At 35.3% G+C, this 20,439-nt stretch overlaps 1 protein-coding gene across 1 annotated transcript; it reads left to right on the plus strand.

Annotated features, from left to right (window-relative positions):
- Nucleotides 1-5,466: 5,466 nt before the first annotated feature.
- Nucleotides 5,467-6,816, plus strand: LOC111904183 (uncharacterized). Its single transcript, XM_023899991.2, has one exon. It carries the CDS (start codon nt 5,641-5,643, stop codon nt 6,571-6,573), a length of 933 nt encoding a protein of 310 aa, XP_023755759.1. The 5' UTR covers nt 5,467-5,640; the 3' UTR covers nt 6,574-6,816.
- The last annotated feature ends 13,623 nt before the right edge of the window (nt 6,817-20,439 follow it).

Below are 20,439 nucleotides of genomic sequence, written 5' to 3' on the forward strand. Positions count from 1 at the left end.
AATTTTAATTTAATAAAATGAAAATTACAATAAAATGACAAGTGGAAAATAAAAAAATTCAAAAATTCTAGAAATGTTATGTGTCCAAATGAAGGAGAAGATGACATGTGGCAAAAAAGATTTTGATTTATTAGGAAGGATTTTTATTTCATCTATAGTTGTATTTTATTTTTTATTTTTTACCCCAAAAGTATGTTCTTAGTATATTTTATTCTTTCAATTTACATAGATAATCAAACACATCTTTTCTATTAATTTAATTTTAATGAATATATAATCTATATTTTTTTCATTACAGTAATATTATACATACATTTATAAAAATATCATAAATACATGCTTTTGTAATATATATTTTAAATTATAAGCTTTTGTAAAATACCTTATCATGTTTTAAAATTTCAAAATGTATTTTAATTTTTATATGAATTGGATACACAAAAAACAAACTTTATATTTATAATTAATTAATATAATTTATGTATAACAAAATATTGTAAATATTAAATATTACATTTAAATTATAACTAGTAGATAAAAAGATAGAAATATATAAATATATCAAAAATAGTGACTAAAACCGACAACTCAAAATTCATCCCCGTTTTGGGGGATATGAATAATATTCCACCAAATATGGTGTAATACTATTCATATCACCCAAAATGGGGAAATAAATGGGGTTGCTTCTAGAATAATTGTTGGTTCTCTATGATCGTCTCACGTGTATTGACCACGTCATGCGTTGGGAATAATACCCAAGACCAATACATGCAATCAATACTACATAGCATATACACATGACATTTGTATGGAAGATCATGGGGTAACCCATGACACTTGGATGTTAGACCATGGGGGCAGCCCATGACATTTCAAGGAAAGACCATGGAGGTAGCCCATGGCACTTGGATGTCAGACCATGGGGTAGCCCAGCGCATTTTAGGGAAAAGGGGAAAAGGCTACGGGGGTAACCCATGGAAAATGTATGTATGGTATGTGGTATTTTGGGAAACTCACTAGACTTTGTGCTTACAATTTTATATGTAACATCCTGTTTCGGATCGTTTGTGATTTAAGGCTTGTGGGTCGTAACTCGGGCATGAGAAGGTTTTGAGGCTTTGAAGAAGAAAGGATTAGGCCCTTTTTGGATATGGATAAGGTAGGTTGTGTGATAAAAGGGTTCGGGTTGTGCTTTAGAGCCCAAGAGTATCGGTAAAGGTGTTGGCTTGGTCTTTTATTAATTTTGGGGTTTTGTTCGTGGAGTTTTAAGGTTATGGTGAGTTGCTAAAAGCATAGTGCTTCTCGCTATCTTTCCGTGGATATAAGGTTCGTTGGAAATGGACTTATAACAATGAAGTTATGATAGTTTGAAGTTTTAGCAAGTTTAGTCCTTATTGAGAATGGTGGCAATTGGGCGTACACTTATGTACATGCAGCGTACTCATGCGCTTTACATGATCGTGGAGGCCACCTAGTACGCTGGGCATACTAGGTCCATAAAGAAACCCTAATATTTTTGAGGTGAACCTATTTAAGGAACATGATGGCCTCATTTTCAGCCACCATTTCCAGTCTCCAAGCCCTCTCAAACCCTAATCCCATTTCCCCTAGCTTGTGTGAGTATGGAGGCTCGTTTGAGTGTTCTTGGTGAAGCTCTTGGTGAAGAAGGAGCCTTGAAAGAGGATAGTTAGTGCTTCTAGCTTTTAGATCTGTGTTCTACTCTTGTTAGTGCATCTTCCAGAGGTATCAAGTTCGAAATATGCTCATTGTTGTGATAGTTTTGGTTTTGGGTCCATTTTTAGGGTTTTATATCCCAAAATTGGAGCTTTGTGAGTTTGGTGAACTCTAGAGTAAATCTCCTGTCCTATTAAGTGTATTGGGTTGCCTTGATTCATAAATATGAGAACTTAGTTGTCTAGACCTCTTCATGCATGTGTTAGGATGATTTAAGAGAGTCTTAATGGTTATTTTTGGAATTTGGGTCCCATTAAGACATGCAAACTGATAAAGTTGCCAACTTTATCAGCTAGGAGCTTATAATGAAGCTTCCCTGAGGATTGGATGCTTTGGGTTGAAGTGGTTAAATCGAAAATAGAGTTTTTGGACCTGAGTCGTACGCCCCGCGTAAGTTCCAGTATGCCCCGCGTACTAGTCTAGTTTCCTCGATCAGGAGTCGCATGTACACTGAGCGTACCAAGAGAGGTACGCCCCGCGTAGTCTCGTTGTGGGCTTGTTGCGTTTTGGGATTCGTATCCGTGGTCTGTTTTGTTTGGACCTTTTGTTTGGGCCTCTGGGCCATCTGAGATTATTGTTAGGCTAAGAGAAGCCTTGGGCTTAGGATAAGGCCCATATGGGGGTTGGATCCCAATTTGGAAATGGGCCATTAGTGAGCCTTTTGTGGATCTCTTGGTTTAGGCCTTGGTGGGCCCATTAGGTTTGGGTCATTGTGAGCTTGTTTGGGTGGGGCCATCTTTGGTGCGTAGTGTTAGGGTGTAGTTTTGTATAGTTTTTTATTATGGTGGTGGATTGTTTTGGCCCATTTTAAGAGTCAGTGTGCAGCAGCAACGACAGTGTAGGATTTCTCGTGTAGCGGTTGAGGTGAGTCTTCTCACTATACTTACCTGTGTGGTAATCTATGAGTGACCGGAGGGTCTTATTCGTGTTATTGACCAGAGGGTCCTATTTGCTTAAATTGAGATATGTGTTATCGTGCATTCTGTCCTTGTGATTTGTGTTGTTACATTATCTTGTGCATATATTGAGTTATGACCGGAAGGTCCATAGCGAGCCGTGAGACCAGAGGGTCTTTACCGAGACACATGACCGAAGGGTCATACCGAGACGTGAGACCAGAGGGTCCTCACTGAGATTTATGACCGGAGGGTCCTTATCGAGACATAGCCATGAGAGGATAATTATTTGTGTATGTGGTATTTTTGGGGAACTCGCTAAGCTTCGTGCTTACCGTGTAGATTTATATGTGTTTCAGGTATTTATGTGGATTCTGGGAAGGCGGAGACATGATTGTACACATCTGTCGGCTTATGAAGATTTGAGGATTTTGGGATACTATGACGTTGTTTTGATAATAAATTAGAATTTATGTGAAGCCTTGAATTTATGAGTAATATTTTGAGAATTAAAAATGAAAAAAAATTGTCTTGAAATTTGAGATGTTACATTATGGTTATGTTTTCAGGTACCTCCGATTCGAAAAGGGAAGGGTTCGGCTTGATTGCAACGCATCCACTCATGTTTCCACCTTATAATGATTTTGGAATTGTACTCTGATAATTGTTTTCTTATGAAATACTTTTGAATAATTAGAAAAAAAAAATATATAATGGGTGTTTAGCTAAAAGATAACTAGTGTTTTGATCGAATTAAAAATGAATTTTTTTACCTCGTAATTTTTGGGATGTTACAGATACACATATTATTGGCAGATCGTGAGCCATTATTTGTATGTATGTATATGTATTGTCGTATATGATATTTTGGAAAACTCACTAAGCTTTGTGCTTACCCAGTTGATTATAAATGTTTTCTAGGTACTTCATTGATTCGTGAGAAGGGCAAGGTTCGACTGTACACACGGACAATCACAACATGTTTGTGCATAATATAATTATACTATGATATATTTGGATAAATAAAAATGAAAATTTTGGGTCAAAAATGGGGACGTTACATACGCCCTTTAAGATTTGTTTTACATTTTTCTTTCTTGTTAAATTGGAATTTATATTAATGTTAAATCAAAAAAGGCTTCCACCATCACCACTACCATCATGAACCACCATTACCAACACCCCAACGTCCACCACCCTAATTGTAGCTGTCAGAACCTTTAAACCACCGTCGGAAAAATTGGAGGGCCAATGAGTAACGCCGTCAAGCTTGTCACCACACATCACTCCGTTTTTCTCTCAGAAAATCAAGGCGGAGGATCTAAGATGAGTTGTAGATTTGAGAAATCGATCAACAAAAAAAAACAATTCAAGTACAATGAAACGATGCAGATACGGAATGAGATGCATATATGAAAAATAAGGGTTCAAGAACTTCATTTCTATGGTTGTGTTGGTTCTTAGACATGAAGGAGTGGTAGCCAAAGGCATTGAGTGATTTTCAGTGAAGGTGTAGACCTGAGACGAAGTATATCGGACGAGATGTGGTGGAAAAGAAATTCCAGTGAGATGCTACGAGGATTTGCTTAGCAGGGTTTTTACGCTCCTCTCAATGGTTCTGTAGTGGTTTTGGTTTTAAAAGTAGGTGACCGAAAGTGGCTGAAAAAGGCGACGATGGTGGCGGCATGGGGTGATCATGAAAGGTAGCTCTGGTGATTGTTTGGGGTTGTGGTTGGTTGTAGTTTTTCTACACATCGAGGGGAGTCCAATGGAGGCAATTTAAGCAAAAACCGTTGTTCGGAACGGCGATATGTGATTTTCAGCGACTTTGGAAGGGACACCGTACGGTGGTTAATGACGAAGGAAGGGGAATCGAGGGGTGGGGTTTTGATTGTACCCTATAGGGGTTCGATTTGTAGTGGTTCCTTGAAAATGCTACGGCGGGAAGTGGTTGTTCATTGGTTTCCGACAAATTCTTTATGTGAATGAAGGTGGAGGATGGAGTTGGTGGGTAAAGAGATAAAAAAAATGGAGTGGGGAAGAAAATGGATTGTATGTATTTTATTATTATTATTATTATTATTATTATTATTAAATAATTTTATATAAAGAAAAATGGTATAAAAGTCTTTTTATATGGGTAAATGACCTACTACAATAGAAAATGAAACCACACAACCTTCGTAAAACCAAAAAAAATCATAAACTAAACTTGATATTCCTTAAAATCTCAAAGACCAATTCTAAGATTACCCATTATTAAATTATAGTAAGTATTTCAATTTTATTTAAAAATAATATATGAGGAAGTTTTAAGAAGTCGGGGATTATTAAGAGGAAACGTCTAAATAGCATAGTAAAGTAAGTGAAAGTAAAGATGAGGGGAGAATACATCTTCTCTTTAATTAAATGAATAAAAACAAAAAACTTTATTATAAATCATAAAAATATATCAAATCCATCATGTTATATCATATTTAATTTGTATGAATCTACACAAGATAATTAATTCAATCGAATTAGTCATGAGACATGCTACGAAACTATCCAAATTTATCTAAACACATTTTTACATATACCTAATTTAATTTGTTTTTGCAACATATTATCAAAAGTTCAACAATCACTGCCTCGCCACCGATGGGACATGGTGGCCGATATCATTGTCAGATAGATCCAGACAACTAAACTGATTATACGCAATAAAAACCTACATTACTCGTAATCATAATTAAATGTAGACTTAAATATCACCATGGCCTATAAATTAAAAAAACAATCACTAGATTATTAGACAAGTAAAAGAATTTAAAAAATAAAACTGATTATTTTGTAATCATCGCCCAATCATCTTTTTCTATCATCGTATTCCCCATTCCCCCGTACACTTCCTTTACTCATCCCATCTTCACCACCACCACCACCACAGAACAACGACTCCACCGTCGGTAGAATCACTTCTACTCATCTCGCCACACTTCATCACCACCACCGACGAAAAGAAAACATGATTGCTAACTTCCCTACTGACGTCATCGCTGCCACCCGTAAATACATTTATGTTTTCCGTCGTCGTGGCTTCATCAAGCCGACAAGTTACTTTGTCCTCCTCCTCTGTTTGTCCTATTACCTTGGCTACTTATCAACTGTTTCAAAGAATCCAACTCACGAACCACACCAACACTACTCCACCACCACTTCCAGCCCACCATCAAAAGTTGTCGTCGATCACTACCAATTCCAGACTCGATGCGCTGATCCGATTCCCTCCCAGTTCATCCGCGAGACAATCCTCAACTATGTCTTCAACGGAACATCCCCCTATCATGATTTCCCTCAACCCCATATCAAACCACTCTTACGACAGAAAAAAATCAACGGTTGGGGATCAACGGGCGCTGTCTTCAGGAACCTAATTCATAAAGTACGACCCAAGACCATCATAGAATTGGGCACCTTCCTTGGCGCCTCAGCTATACACATGGCTGAGTTGACCCGTGAACTCGGTCTCGACACTCAAATTCTTTGCATCGATGATTTTCGTGGTTGGCCCGGTTTACCAAACCAGTTTCAAGACATTAAAATGGTTAATGGTGACACGATGCTGATGTACCAATTCATGCAAAACGTTGTTCAGGTTAATGCAACGGAAGCCATTATATTTTTGCCGTTTTCGACGGCGTCAACTCTGGAGAAGCTATGTGAGTGGGGTGTTTTTGGTGATCTGATTGAAGTCGACGCCGGCCATGATTTTCACTCTGCATGGTTGGACATTAATCGTGCATATAAACTGTTGAGACCAGGTGGGGTTATTTTCGGGCATGATTATTTTACGGCGGCAGATAACAGAGGTGTTAGAAGGGCGGTTAATATGTTTGCCAGCGTCAACGGCCTTCGAGTTAAGGCCGATGGTCAACACTGGGTACTTGGCTCCTTCTGAGTTGTAATAGATTTTATGATATCTGCATAACTTTACTGTAGACGTACTTAAGAGGACGATTGCTACCTTCACAATCACTGCACACATGCAAATTTCTCATTAATAAACTAATTCCATGAGCCTCAAATCTCAATTCTCAAACACGAAAGTAGAAAGCATCGTCGGAAATGAAAAATTAACTTTTAGGGGGTGGTGTAGTTTTTTACTTAAATTAGTATGGAAAGCACAACATTTTCAAGACCAGACGTTGTAATCAGACGACAGTCCCACACTTTCCTTCTAGTAGATTTTCCCCTCAACTATCAACTCTCTCACTGTGAACCGAGATCTGATGATACTGAACTTTGTAAAAGTTCCACTTTATACATACCAATAGGACTAAAATTAAAAAGTACTAAATATAAAAATATGATAATTAGATATTACAATTATTGCAACGCTGTATGCATTACATATATTAAGCATAAATATCAAAATTTACAATACACAAACATCAAAGAACACAATCAATGTGATATATATAAACCTTGAAATACTACCTTGTAGACAACATTAGTTGTTTGGTTTGATAAGTTGAATTCTTCATCCATGATTGTCACTTTTATACCATTATTATTTGTTACTCTAGACCGACAAACCGAAATATAATTGTCCGTTGGTGAACACGAATCTTCACAAAAATACCCCAACTTTAGAAACCAATTGACCTTGGATTTTATTGAATATCAATGCAACATATAACATAAAGGGGAATTGTTACGAGTAAATTTGAATGACATTCGTTTGTTTGTCAGCTAGGGTTAAATGAATCACATATGCAAACATTTTGAGTTCTAACATTATTTTTAGAATGATTTCTATTTCAATCACACGTGTTGTTAGGCTAATTACACGCATGTGATCAAGATTATGCAACATTACCGGAGCACCTCATTCAATATTCTTGACAATTTGACGGAGTTTAGGACATAAGATGAGTATAAAGACTTGGTCACAAATTTGTATTATACTAAGTCGCATAATTGTCTGAACTTAAGTATGTATGCAAATCCTCGAACATCTGATTAAACATATACTCGTTTATCTGACTTATTTCTTCATTTGCAGGTGTCAAAACAACACGTTGATAAACATAGATGTTAATTTTAGTACTTTGTAATTCTAATAAGAAAGAAGGATACACAAAATCAACAATTGCATGGATAGGATCACAAACATCTTTAATCAACATGTGATCCGAGAATTTGAACATCTACGCTTCCATCATTATTCTCGCCAATGATACCATCACTCACTACTAGAAAACATGTGGTTTTCCTACGGAAAATAGCTACGGAAAATTTCCGTAGCTAATTAGCTACAGAATTGCTACGGATTAGCTACAGAATGGGATGCCCTAATTTAGTAACGGAATAGCTACGGACGTCAGTCCGTAGCTATTCCGTAGCTAATTAGCTACATAATTGCTACGGAATAGCTACATATGCTATTCCGTAGCTAATTAGCTACGGAATGGCTACGGGATACCTACAGATACTATTTACCTACGGAGTATGCTATGGATTTTTCTTATTTTTGATTTTTCGGGCACCAAACGTTGTTTTTTTTCGCTTCGTTTTTTTTACACCTCTACTATACATGGTTATCTATATTTTCACCAATTTATAGCTATTAATATCATATATAAAGGCGTGTATACATACGAGATCCATTGCTCGTTTAGTGGTTTAACACTATAATGCTTATGAATACGTTCGCATACATCTCACAAACACGTATACATACACATATACACGTACACATATACCACAACTCATTCATGTATATAAATATATATATAAAAACATAATCCATCAGAAGTTGGTGAAAAATATAGGCATTACAATGTTAAACTGTGAAACGAGTAATTGATCCCGAAAGGGCACACGACTTTATGAACGATATTAATAGCTATAAGTAGCTACGGAATAGCTACGGAATTCTAACGGAAAGCATATTCCGTAGCTAATCCGTAGGTAATTACCTACGGATTAGATACCGAATATGCTTTCCGTTAGAATTCCGTAGCTAATTAGCTACGAATTTTTCTTATTTTTGATTTTTCGGGCACCAAACGTCGTTTTTTTTCGCTCCATTTTTTTCACACCTCTATTATACATGATTATCTATATTTTCACCAATCTATAGCTATTAATATCATTTATAAAGTCGTGTATACATACGAGATCCATTGCTCGTTTAGTTGTTTAACACTATAATGCTTATGAATACGTTCACATACATCTCACAAACTCATATACATCATCATCAACAACATCAACGTCATCATCACTATCATCATCATCATCATCACCATCATCATCATCATCACCATCATCACCACCATCACCACCATCATCATCATCATCATCATCATCATCATCACCACCACCACAACCACCACCACCATCACCACCGTCATCACCATCACTATCACCGTTATCACCATCACCATCACCATCACCATCATCACCATCACCATCACCATCACCATCACCATCACCATCACCATCACCATCACTACCACCATCACCACCATCACCACCACCATCATTACACTTAAATTGAGGAGGTTTGTTGGTGATTTTATATCATCAATATTATTTAAGTGTAATATGGTTAAAAATTGTTGACCAAAAATGATCTTGTTTAATATTGAACACGTTAGGATGGTGTAGGAGTGCACACATGTTCAAGTTTTTCAATATTCAAAGTACATTATTATTTATGGGAGAAGCCCCTAAATGAACGGGGGTCCGGGGGCAGCGCCCCTGGCAGTGGGGTCCCAGGGGCGGCAACCCCTGGTGGGGTCCAAGGGGCAGAGCCCCTGGCTGGGATCGAGCTGTATTAAAAAATGCATCAAAAATCCAATTTTAGAAAGTTGACACTTTTTAGAAAGTTAACTGTTCGTGTTTAAAATATGTAAGAAAATTTATCCAAAAAAAATTAAGACTCGAATAATAATAATAATAATAATAATAATAATAATAATAATAATAATAATAATAATAATAATAATAATAATAATACTAATAATAATAATAAATATAATAATAATAATAATAATAATAGTAATAATAAATATAATAATAATAATAATAATAATAATAATAATAATAATAATAATAATAATAATAATAATAATAATAATAATAATAAGGAAGTGTATATATATTCAATCAGAGGCCATTTGAGCATGGATGTGGTATTCCCAGCCTGTTAGTAAGTCGTTTGGTCGTTTCTGGTGGAGGTTTAAGTTCGAATCCGATCCGCAACAATTTTTTTTTCCCTCCTCACAGATTTGGCATCAGTTTTTATGTGGCTCCTCACGAAAAATTCCAATCTCCCCCCAATATGCCTCACGAAAATTTTAATCTCCCCCCAATATACCCATGTATCCCTAATCATCCCGCTTTCCTTTCCCTGTGTTATCTTCTTTTTCACGAGACCCTCCATCTTCTGGGTGCCATCTCAAACGTCGATCCCAGAGACATTCGGCCACCTCCAGCCTTCATTCGTCACCGCCTCCGACGCCGATCCCAGAGACCTTCCACCACCTCCGGTGCTCCGTTCGTCACCATCTCCGGCTTTCTCTCTTCGATCGTTGCACACAGAGGTACGTTATCTTTCTGAAATCGTTTTTTTATGGTTGTCGTCGACGGCTATCTCAAACACTTTGCCCTAATAGCTAAACTCACTCCATAAAAATCGCATATCGACTCCACATCGCAGCACACCCTCTGACCTCCCATCTTCTGCGTGCCCGTTCGTCACCATCTCCGGCTGTCGTTGGTGATGGCTGATAGCGATTTCAGTGTTGTGGAGGCTGGAAAAACACGAAGAAACAGCCCAATCGTTATGATTTTCAGCTTGTGAACACAAGATGTGAAAGTAATTTCTATAAACCTAAGTTAACGTAGGTTTCGTTTGGAATTGTTGATTTCATGTTGAAATTGGTTTGATAAATCCTAAAATTGTTTATGGATGGAAGCTTTTGAGGACATTAGAAACCTCAATGCATGAATCGATTCTAGTTTGTATAAAGTAGATTGTCAAAATTTATATAAGATGACTAATTTCAAAGGTGTTTGACAACCTAAGCATTGGTTCTTCTTAAAAACAGGTTGGCATGAAAGATTCATGAAATTTCACTCTAGAACTTAAAGAAAACACATTTAGGCAAGTAGGATGCCTAAATGAGAAAAATATTAAAAGGGATCACTCCAAAAAATGGTTTAAAATATGCCTTGAAGTTTTATACATGTTTTGAACACTCTTTGCATATTATTTAACTATATGACATGGTTTTAAACACATTAATGCATGAAATTGGAGTAAACTGTTAAAATTGGACAAAAAGGGTAAAATTGACAAATTTGATTATGAAGCTTCATGGAGCATAAATAATTATTAGAATAGAGTTGAAAGATTGTTACAATGACTAGATGAGCATAGTCATTTTGTTATATGAGAATTGAAGCAATATGATTAGTTAAAGTCTATTGATAAAGAGAAATTACATTAATAAAATTGTGATTGTCAATATTGAAGGTTCAATGCAAATATCTTTTTATTTCATTATTAATTTCATTTGTTGTGTTTTAGGCGGTTATGCTTATGTATACAGTTTTTTGTTTTTTCCATTTTTTTTAGTTTGTAATTAACTCATGTATTAAATTTGGGATTTTATTACAGATCTTCATCCAAGGGCTTAAGGGCTATAAAAAAGTTATACTTCTGTATAGATTTGCTCATGTAAGTGGACATCCATTTGTATGATTTTTTTTTATGTAAATTAATTACTAGTAATATCTTGTACAAAGTAGGATAATGCATTCAAATGTATTTTGTGTGTATGAATTGTATTGGTTTGTATTTAAATTACTTTTATGAAATAAATTGAGTAAATGCAAAGTACAATGTTGTATGGTATTTAAGATAATGGAATTGAATGTGTCAAAGTTGGTATTAGGGACATTTTTTGGTGTATTTTGGACAAATTGAATTGATATGGTATTTAACAAAAAATGGAAATTTTTAAATTTTTTTTTATAAAATGAAATTAGCTACGGACTAGCTACGGAAATCCGTCGCTAAATAGGTCCGTAGGTATTCCGTAGGAAGAAAGTCAATTTTAGTCAAACTTGAGTTCTGTCGCTAATTCGTAGGAAATCCGTAGCTAAACAGTTCCGTAGCTATTCCGTAGGAAAATACTTGCGTGGGTAATCCGTAGGAAATCCGTAGCCATGTGATTCCGTAGCTATTCCGTAGGAACATTCACCCGTCGGCAATCCGTAGGTATTCCGTAGCAATCACTGTCCGTAGCTATTCCGTAGGTATTATACCTACGGAAAAACCCGTAGCTATTCTGTAGCTAGTCCGTAGCAATTCCGTAGGTAAAAATTTCCCACGGGCATTTATGCTACAGGGCATTTTCCGTAGCAAATCCGTAGGTATCGCCTTATACCTACTGAATAGCTACGGATTGTGCCGTAGCTGTTGCCTTAGTTTTCTAGTAGTGACTAATCTTCAATATACATTATTTGAATTCTTGAACTTTGCGAAATTGTTCCAGATCACAACATACTCATAACAACATATTGACAGTCAGGTTCAGTTTATTGATTTTGAAGGCCTTGTACAAAAATCAAAAGTGGACCCCTAAAATTTCAGATTAGCAATAGATATATACATATTAACAATGGGCCCCTAAAATTTCAAATTAAAAACAAATAAGTAATGGGTTTTGCAGGTTACAAAATAAAGATTTACACAACGAAATTTACATAAAATAATTTATGGGCACATGAAACCTAGACATCTATGAGTTTTCTCATAATAGCAACATACTTTGCAAAACTAATCTAACCTATGTAAAATCGAAAACACAAGGTTAGGGTTACGTACCTTTATGCTACGATCGGATATAACAATATACTTTTCTTAAAACCCTCCTTGGAAAGCAAGCACCAAAATATATGATGCCTCTAATGGCTTACACCCAATATCCTAGTAGGCTATGAACGATTTAAAGAGAGAGAAGGGCGGGGGAATTTTTGGCTATAGCTTCATATGAGAATAGTGGCCCAAAATCATAGCCCTAAGGTTCTTATTTATATTTGTCAGGATACCAGGATAAACCCTAATCTAAATAATAAAATAATCCATATTTATCTTATTCAAGTGGTTATCCGTATCAGCTAAGGAAGGCTTCCAGAACCCTTATGGAACCTCTCCGAAACCGTCCACCACATGGAAGGTTCTAGAATTGCCTCATTTGCTCAAGTGATGAACAATTGCAATCCAACCATTACACCTTTAATTAATTTTAATTAATCCAAAAATAATGTCTAATTAATTCTAATTAATTCTAAATTAACTCTTAACCATTTTTACTTAATTTATTAATCAAATAATAAATTAAAAAAATAATTTCCTACTCTCCTAAAGTTATCTGTAGCTATTACTAGTTATTGAGGGCAACCCAAAAATGACTTTGCTTTTATTCAAAAGATCATATTAATCTATTTAAGACCATAGACACCTTAATCCAACACTCTCCCATTTAGATAAGTCGTCAACTACAATTGCATGTATAGAATTAAATAACCAACAAAATGTGCTTTCCAAAGCCACTGTCGAACTGTAATTCAAATCAAACATTAACCCTAAGATAAGTGATCAATGATTCCATCATTCTACAAGATATTATATGGGCAAGAGACATGTATATCAATCAATCTCATAGCCCAAGATTCTATTTCTTGATTTTCGATTCATGATGGCCTTATTAGACTATGAATTGAACACATCAATTTAGTGTAGGCCGGACCCAACACTATAATGTCAACATCAAATCACCTAGGAGCCCAAAGATATCACTTTTCATTTCATAGGAAAAAAGAACGACCAAACTTTGACGACATAATTACAACATTTACTCATCATGCCACACATGGAACCACGTTTTACGACATGAAGTTATATATGCGTTTACGTAATACCATTGCTTAAGAGACTTGAAAACTATAACTTATGTATATCCGCTTGAAGAATAGAATATATTATCATTTTAGAATTACTCGTGATTTAATCCATGAAGTAATCTCTAAGCGCAAGTTTAACCAATACTTAAACTCCCTATTTAAGGACTCGTGAGTATAACAACAATCTTTATGCCATGTCAAATCACCATGGGCAATCTACTAGTACTCCATGACAATCTTAAGTCATTACTTACTCCCTAAAAGTATGATTGACTGTCATATTTTGAACAAATTAACACTCTGGAAGTAAACATACAAACCGAAACACAAGAATAAATAATTCAAGAGTGTAGTACACATACTCATAAATAAATCTCCATTATTTAATCACCAAAAAAATTGCAATCTATTTTGGTACATTATTTCAAACTATCAACTAACTACTAAAACTAATATCAACTCTTAGCCCTATGCTCCTAGCATGTTCGATGTGCTTGTTCCTGCTTAACGCATTTATAAAAGAATCAATTGGATTATCCTCTGATGATACTCGATTCACCATGAGGTCGACATCTTCAACTCTATGTTGGACATAATGGTATTTCCTTAGAGTGTTCCTTGACCTCACATGATTCTTTGGTTGGTTCTTTAGTTAAAGCGACCACACCTTCATTGTCACATAAAAATTTTGTGGGTTCTTGCATTGATGGAACAACTCCAAGATGACCATTGAAATTCTTTAGCTAGGTCGCTGCCTTTCCCCCCCTCATATGTTGTGACGTACTTTAACTCACAAGTAGAATTATTCACTTCTTTCTGCTTGGAACTCTTCCAAGTCACTGCTCCACCATTCAATAGGAGCACCCAACCAGATTGTAAGAAAAAGTTGTCTCTATTTGTTTGAAATTTGGCATCACTATAACCACTCACTCTTAACTCGTCTTTACCACCGCGAACTAAGAAAATTTATTTGCTTCTCCACAAATACTTAAGAATGTTCTTAACTGATGTCCAATGAGTTTTGCCTGGATTATCTTGAAAAAGACTTGCCACGGTTAAGGAATAAGACACCTCAGGTCGAGTACAAGCCATATCATACATGATCGATCTAATAGTTGAAGCATATGGGACTCGACTCATAAGATGTAATTCTTCATCACTACTAGGATATTATGTCTTACTTAATTTAACAGTATAATGAATGGGCAAATCCCCTTTCTTAGAATTCTCCATATTGAAATGCTTCAATATTTTATCCATGTATGTACGTTGGCTAAGTCCAATTGGACGTTTCTTTCTATCCCTGTAAATCCTTATCCTAAGAATGTATGTTAATGGTGTACCTGGGCCAACCCATCAAATTAACACCGAACCGGCCGCATCACATCGGTTCATAAATGGCAAGGAACAAGTCGTTCGGCCCATCAAACAAACGTCGACCCGACCAAAACGTACCGATTTATAAATGATAAAGCACAGTTGATCAAAGTATTCGACCCACAAGTCGACACTAATACACAACAAGCAAAAGATAAGAAACATGACATATCCCAAAAATACTACAAGTACAAGATGTGACATCCCCATTTTCACGGCCAGAAAAGACCGATTTTACTTATGCTTTGTTTTATAAAATCAGAGTAATCTTTTAAAGATACGGTTGCGGAATTTGTTCCCAAAACAAAATATGATAATAACTTATCAAAACATTTCTCAAAAAGAATGTATTTTTATTCAATAATAAAACCTCGGGATGTCATGTTCCGATACAGACATATAAGCATAAGCAGAACTTACATTTAATTACACAATTGATTTATATCTCCTTTAAATCTCTCTGTGAAATATGTCTTCGTATTTAATACCTGTGATACAAAGAAAACTGAGTGGGTCAGGCTTGGGAGCCTGGTGAGCATATAGGGTTTTCATCCCACAATGTTATATCATATATTTATAAATATAAAACATTCAAACTTGCACAATTTCACCATATAGAGGCAACTCTTCAACCTACCCCATCGATCCTCACAATGACACGATCTAAACTCTCGCATCAAATATTTTTCCTCTTTACCTGATCCCTACTCATGGATCTAAAACTATCCTCTTCACCTGATCCATACTCACGGATCTAAAACTACCTGATCCATACTCACGGATCTAAAACTAACCTCCTGATCTGATCCATACTCCCGGATCAATAATTGCACCCAATCCATACTCCCGGAATAGGGACAATTAACTATGCCTTAATCCTGATCTGATCCATACTCCAGGATTTATAACTGTGCCCAATCCATACTCCCAGACTAGGGACAATTAACTTAATCTTAATCCATATCTGATCCATACTCCCGGATCTATAACTGTGCCCAATCCATACTCCCGGACTAGGGACAATTAACTCAATGTTAATCCATATCTGATCCATACTCCCGGATCTATAACTGTGCCCAATCCATACTCCCGGACTAGGGACAATTAACTTAATCTTAATCCATACTCCCGGACTAAAAGCAAGTTTATCTCTTTACCTGATCCATACTCACGGATCTAAAACTAACCTCTTAATTTGATCCCTACTCACGGATCTAAACTAACCTCTTGATTTGATCCCTACTCACGGATCTAAACTAACCTCTTGATCTGATCCCTACTCACGGATCTCATCTACCCATGTCCTACCCAACATATTTGTAGATATAAAATACATATATAGTTTAACTCATTAAAAATCTATATAGTTCATCCATTCCACCAATACCTCAAATAAATAATATATAAACACATAGCACGTATTTCGTAGCAAATACTTCATACTTATGTGTTAAAAGAAAGTAACCACACACTCACACATATAAACCACAATATACTTAATACACTCAAACCATACTTGTATTATTATCGTGTTTATGAAAGGTAGTATACACTCACTTGATCAGAAGATGATCGGACAGCACTACGACTTGCAGAAGTAGTAATCCTCAGCAGATCTGGAAGATTTCTACAAAAATCAAACTTCTCGCGGGCAGAGCTTCGGCTCGGGAACCGCACTTCTCGGGATCTTCGGGATCTCGGAACTTGCTTCGGGTCTCGGGATGATACCAGGGCTTCGGGGGTACTTCGGGATGGCTATAGAGGGTATCGGGAGTGAGAGAGAGAAGCTGGAGCAACCCAAACTCGGCTGACCCTCGATTTCTATTTATAGGGCCATTTTCAGGTCTCACGTCGTGACTTTTAAGGCTCACGTCGTGGGGATTGATCGTCACTGCATGCGTCACTCATCCACTTGGGTCTGACAGCTTCGGAAGGTCAAATCTCAAAATTCACGTCGTGAACTCTGACACAGTACCGGGTTGCGTGCCCCGAATTTCAGAAATTCATAACTTTCGCATACGAACTCCGTTTTCGACGTTCTTTATATCGCCGCGAAAGTGAGATTATGATCTACAACTCTCGATTAGACTCCATTGGCTAATTTTCACTTTATTTTTAATATATTATAAATATATTACTTTTAGTAGGCCGGGACAGGAAAACTCCGTTCGAAATTCATAACTCCTTCATCTGAACTCCGTTTTCGTCTGTCTTTTTATCGTTTTACTACAATTAATGAGATCTTCAATTCTCATTTAGATTGTTCCGGCTAAAAACCGCTCGGTCTCAAATCGAGCATTCGGGCGGCATACCGCTAAGTCGAAACTTCGAAAAATCATAACTTCCTCATACGAAGTCAGATTTGGGCGTTCTTTTTATGCATGCTCATGGTTTAACGTAATCTACGACTTTCATTTAGATTTCTAAGGCTAAATATCACTCTAACGTAAATTCACTTTTTACGTCGCGCTGTGTCGTGCCGGTTCTGTCGCGAAACTTCGACAGGTCATAACTTCTTCGTTATAACTCGGATTTCAGCGTTCTTTATATGTACGGAATCCTTATAACATATACTACAACTTAGTTAAGATTATTCATTCTAAATAATATTTCATCAAAAATTCATTTTTTTGACGCCTATCGTCTCTAAATTGGCTAGCCCTGATCTACGGGCGTTACACAAGATTTGGCCAATAATAAAATATAAAGTAATACACATAACCTAGCTGTCTTTATCTGGGCAACGCAACCTACCAGGTAAAACCAAATATCAGGGAATGTAGAAATGCCTATAAAAGCTTTCGAAGACACAAGGATCATGTAATGTTTTAAGAACGAACGAACTCTTGCGGTTTATATAACTTCAAACTGACATTTGAATTAGGCATCGGAGAGCAATACCGAGGTCCACCACTTGGTATGGCTTTCTAACCTATTGTTTGTCTCTTGTTTGTAATGTGTACTCCAAAGTGCTCATTAGATAAGGTTATCACTAACCAACTACAATGCACTTGAAGAACCACATAGCAACATTAACGGCATCCATATCATAAAAATGAGAGATACATTTACAATAGCAACATAGTAAATGCCAATAACACTATAACGCATTACCGCAAGCCAAGGGGGAAACCCGATCATACAAGAAAGAGAATGAAACATTGCTCTTGCACCAAGATATTCACAACTCACCAAAGCCAAAGAAAGCAAAATAAAGGGCGACAGGCCGAATATTAATACATAGATGTATCCACGATATATGTCCATCGAAGATAATGTGACAACGGAAGTTCGACTTAAAATATGTTTTTTACTTTAGTAAATATCTTGGTTTTTAATTCGAAAAATATATTTTTCAGTTTTTTAAGCAAAATCTTGAAGGCATAACACTTCAACGTTTTTTATTTAACATAAACGAATAAATTGTAGCACTCATTTTCACTTATAAAAGTTAATAAATATAAAATTTTGTTTATAAAAATGAAAGTGAATATATTCTTTTTTGGCTAAAATTATCAACATAAAAGGTGTAGTAGTCGTCAAGATGAACACGTCGATACTAAGAACGTCGAAAATAGAGTTTATATAAAGAGGTTATGATTTTTATAATTTTTGACGAAAATAATAACAAATATAATGATGTTAATAATATAGTATGTGGGCACTTTTTCTTTCTTATGTTTTTTCATAATATTTTAACATATTTTTCACATATAAGAATCTTTTTTTAACAAAAAAAACGTTTAAAAAAAAGATTTTTATATATAGAAAAGAAGTTTTTTTTTATGTAAATATTTTTTTTTGTATAAATATGATTTTATAAAGAAAAAAAAAACATATTCTAAACTAAATTTTGAAAAAAAAAATGTAAAAACACTAAATTTAGGATTAAATTTGTAAAAAAAAATTCTGAAATTTATGCCAAAAGTGTAAATTTTGGATAAAATTTAAAATCTAGGTCAAAGTGAATAAAATTTCTAGTACTCGGGACTTAATTGAAATATATATATATATATATATATATATATATATATATATATATATATATATATATATATATATATAAACTTAATCGAATATAAGTTAAAATATAAAACTTTATTGTAGATTTCCTTACTTATAATAAGAACAAATTTTGTTCATTATAGTGGGAAAAAAGTCATCTAATTTATTTAGAATGGAAAATTAAAAGAGATAGATAAAAAGAATATATTATTTTACTTTTTTTTAGATAATAATTTAAAACTTACCTACAAATAACTCATAACTAGTCACTGTAGCAATTGAAAATTTCTCTTCACCAATTTCATATATATATATATATATATATATATATATATATATATATATATATATATATATATATATATATATATATATATATATATATATATTAAAAGAGATGCCCCTTATGAACAGTTTCATTCTCCTCTTCGTTACTTTTCTTTTTTAACATGTTCTATGTAACGTGTCTTCCACCGCCTTTGCTTTTACTACGTGTCCTCCACCGCAACCATCGTCCAATAGATACACACCGCCATATAGTCTCCTTCTAAAAGAACCTATCTCAATTTACTCACCTTCGATCTCTCACCAACACAACAAAGTGATCCCGATGATATAAGCGTTGAAAAAATCTTAATCTCTTATTAGAGGAGTTATAATTTTATAAAAGATAAGAACTAAATGCGTTAATAACGCTATTAATGTCAAGATAGCATATAGAGATCGATTTAGTTTTGGCTAACATCACTAAAAGGAAAATCGTAGTAACCCGTAAAATAAGGACTTTGAAAGGAAAATTGTCAAAAACGAAGTTCGTATGAAGGAGATACGATTTTTAGAAAAATATAAAATACTGGTTAAAAACGAAAGTCAAAATTTGGCAACGCAACCTTAAGGAAAGTTGTAATAGTAGAAGTGGACTCCACAAATATATAAAGTGCGTGAGTAACAAGATTAATATAAGGAATATATGAATTTTTATAGAAGATTTAGGGTGCATGACAGGTGCATGTCATGCGCGGTGCGCACACCTGACACCAAGATTCGTCGAATATTAGGGAGACATGGACCATCAGAAGTGTGACATGTGGCAATCTCTGGATTGAGTCACGAAGCGAGTGCACGTTGCGCATGGAGTGCGCCGTGCACACAACCTCTATAAATACATGTGCTCACTTTCTAATTTTCTCATCCCAAACACTCTCTCTATACCTCTCAATCTATTCCGGAGACCCTCCTAATGATGCAAAGCTTCTTATGCAATAACTAGGATGCTTCAGAATACGCTACTAGAGCGAGTAGACGGCCACTATTTTACTGTTTTAAATGTTTTATTGGGGGGAAATACAATCTTATCAAATGGTTTTATCAAAATATATTTATAGTTGTAGATATCAAATCATTTTATAAAACTTAAAAGCCTTAGGATAATATAGCTATAGATACTATGTCTAGTTAT

Source organism: Lactuca sativa, chromosome 4, assembly GCF_002870075.4.
Source record: "Lactuca sativa cultivar Salinas chromosome 4, Lsat_Salinas_v11, whole genome shotgun sequence".
Lineage (NCBI taxonomy): Eukaryota > Viridiplantae > Streptophyta > Magnoliopsida > Asterales > Asteraceae > Lactuca > Lactuca sativa.

Bases quoted from the DNA above. Each gene is read 5' to 3' on its own strand.
- LOC111904183 (XM_023899991.2), top strand. From the start codon at position 5,641: ATGATTGCTAACTTCCCTACTGACGTCATCGCTGCCACCCGTAAATAC.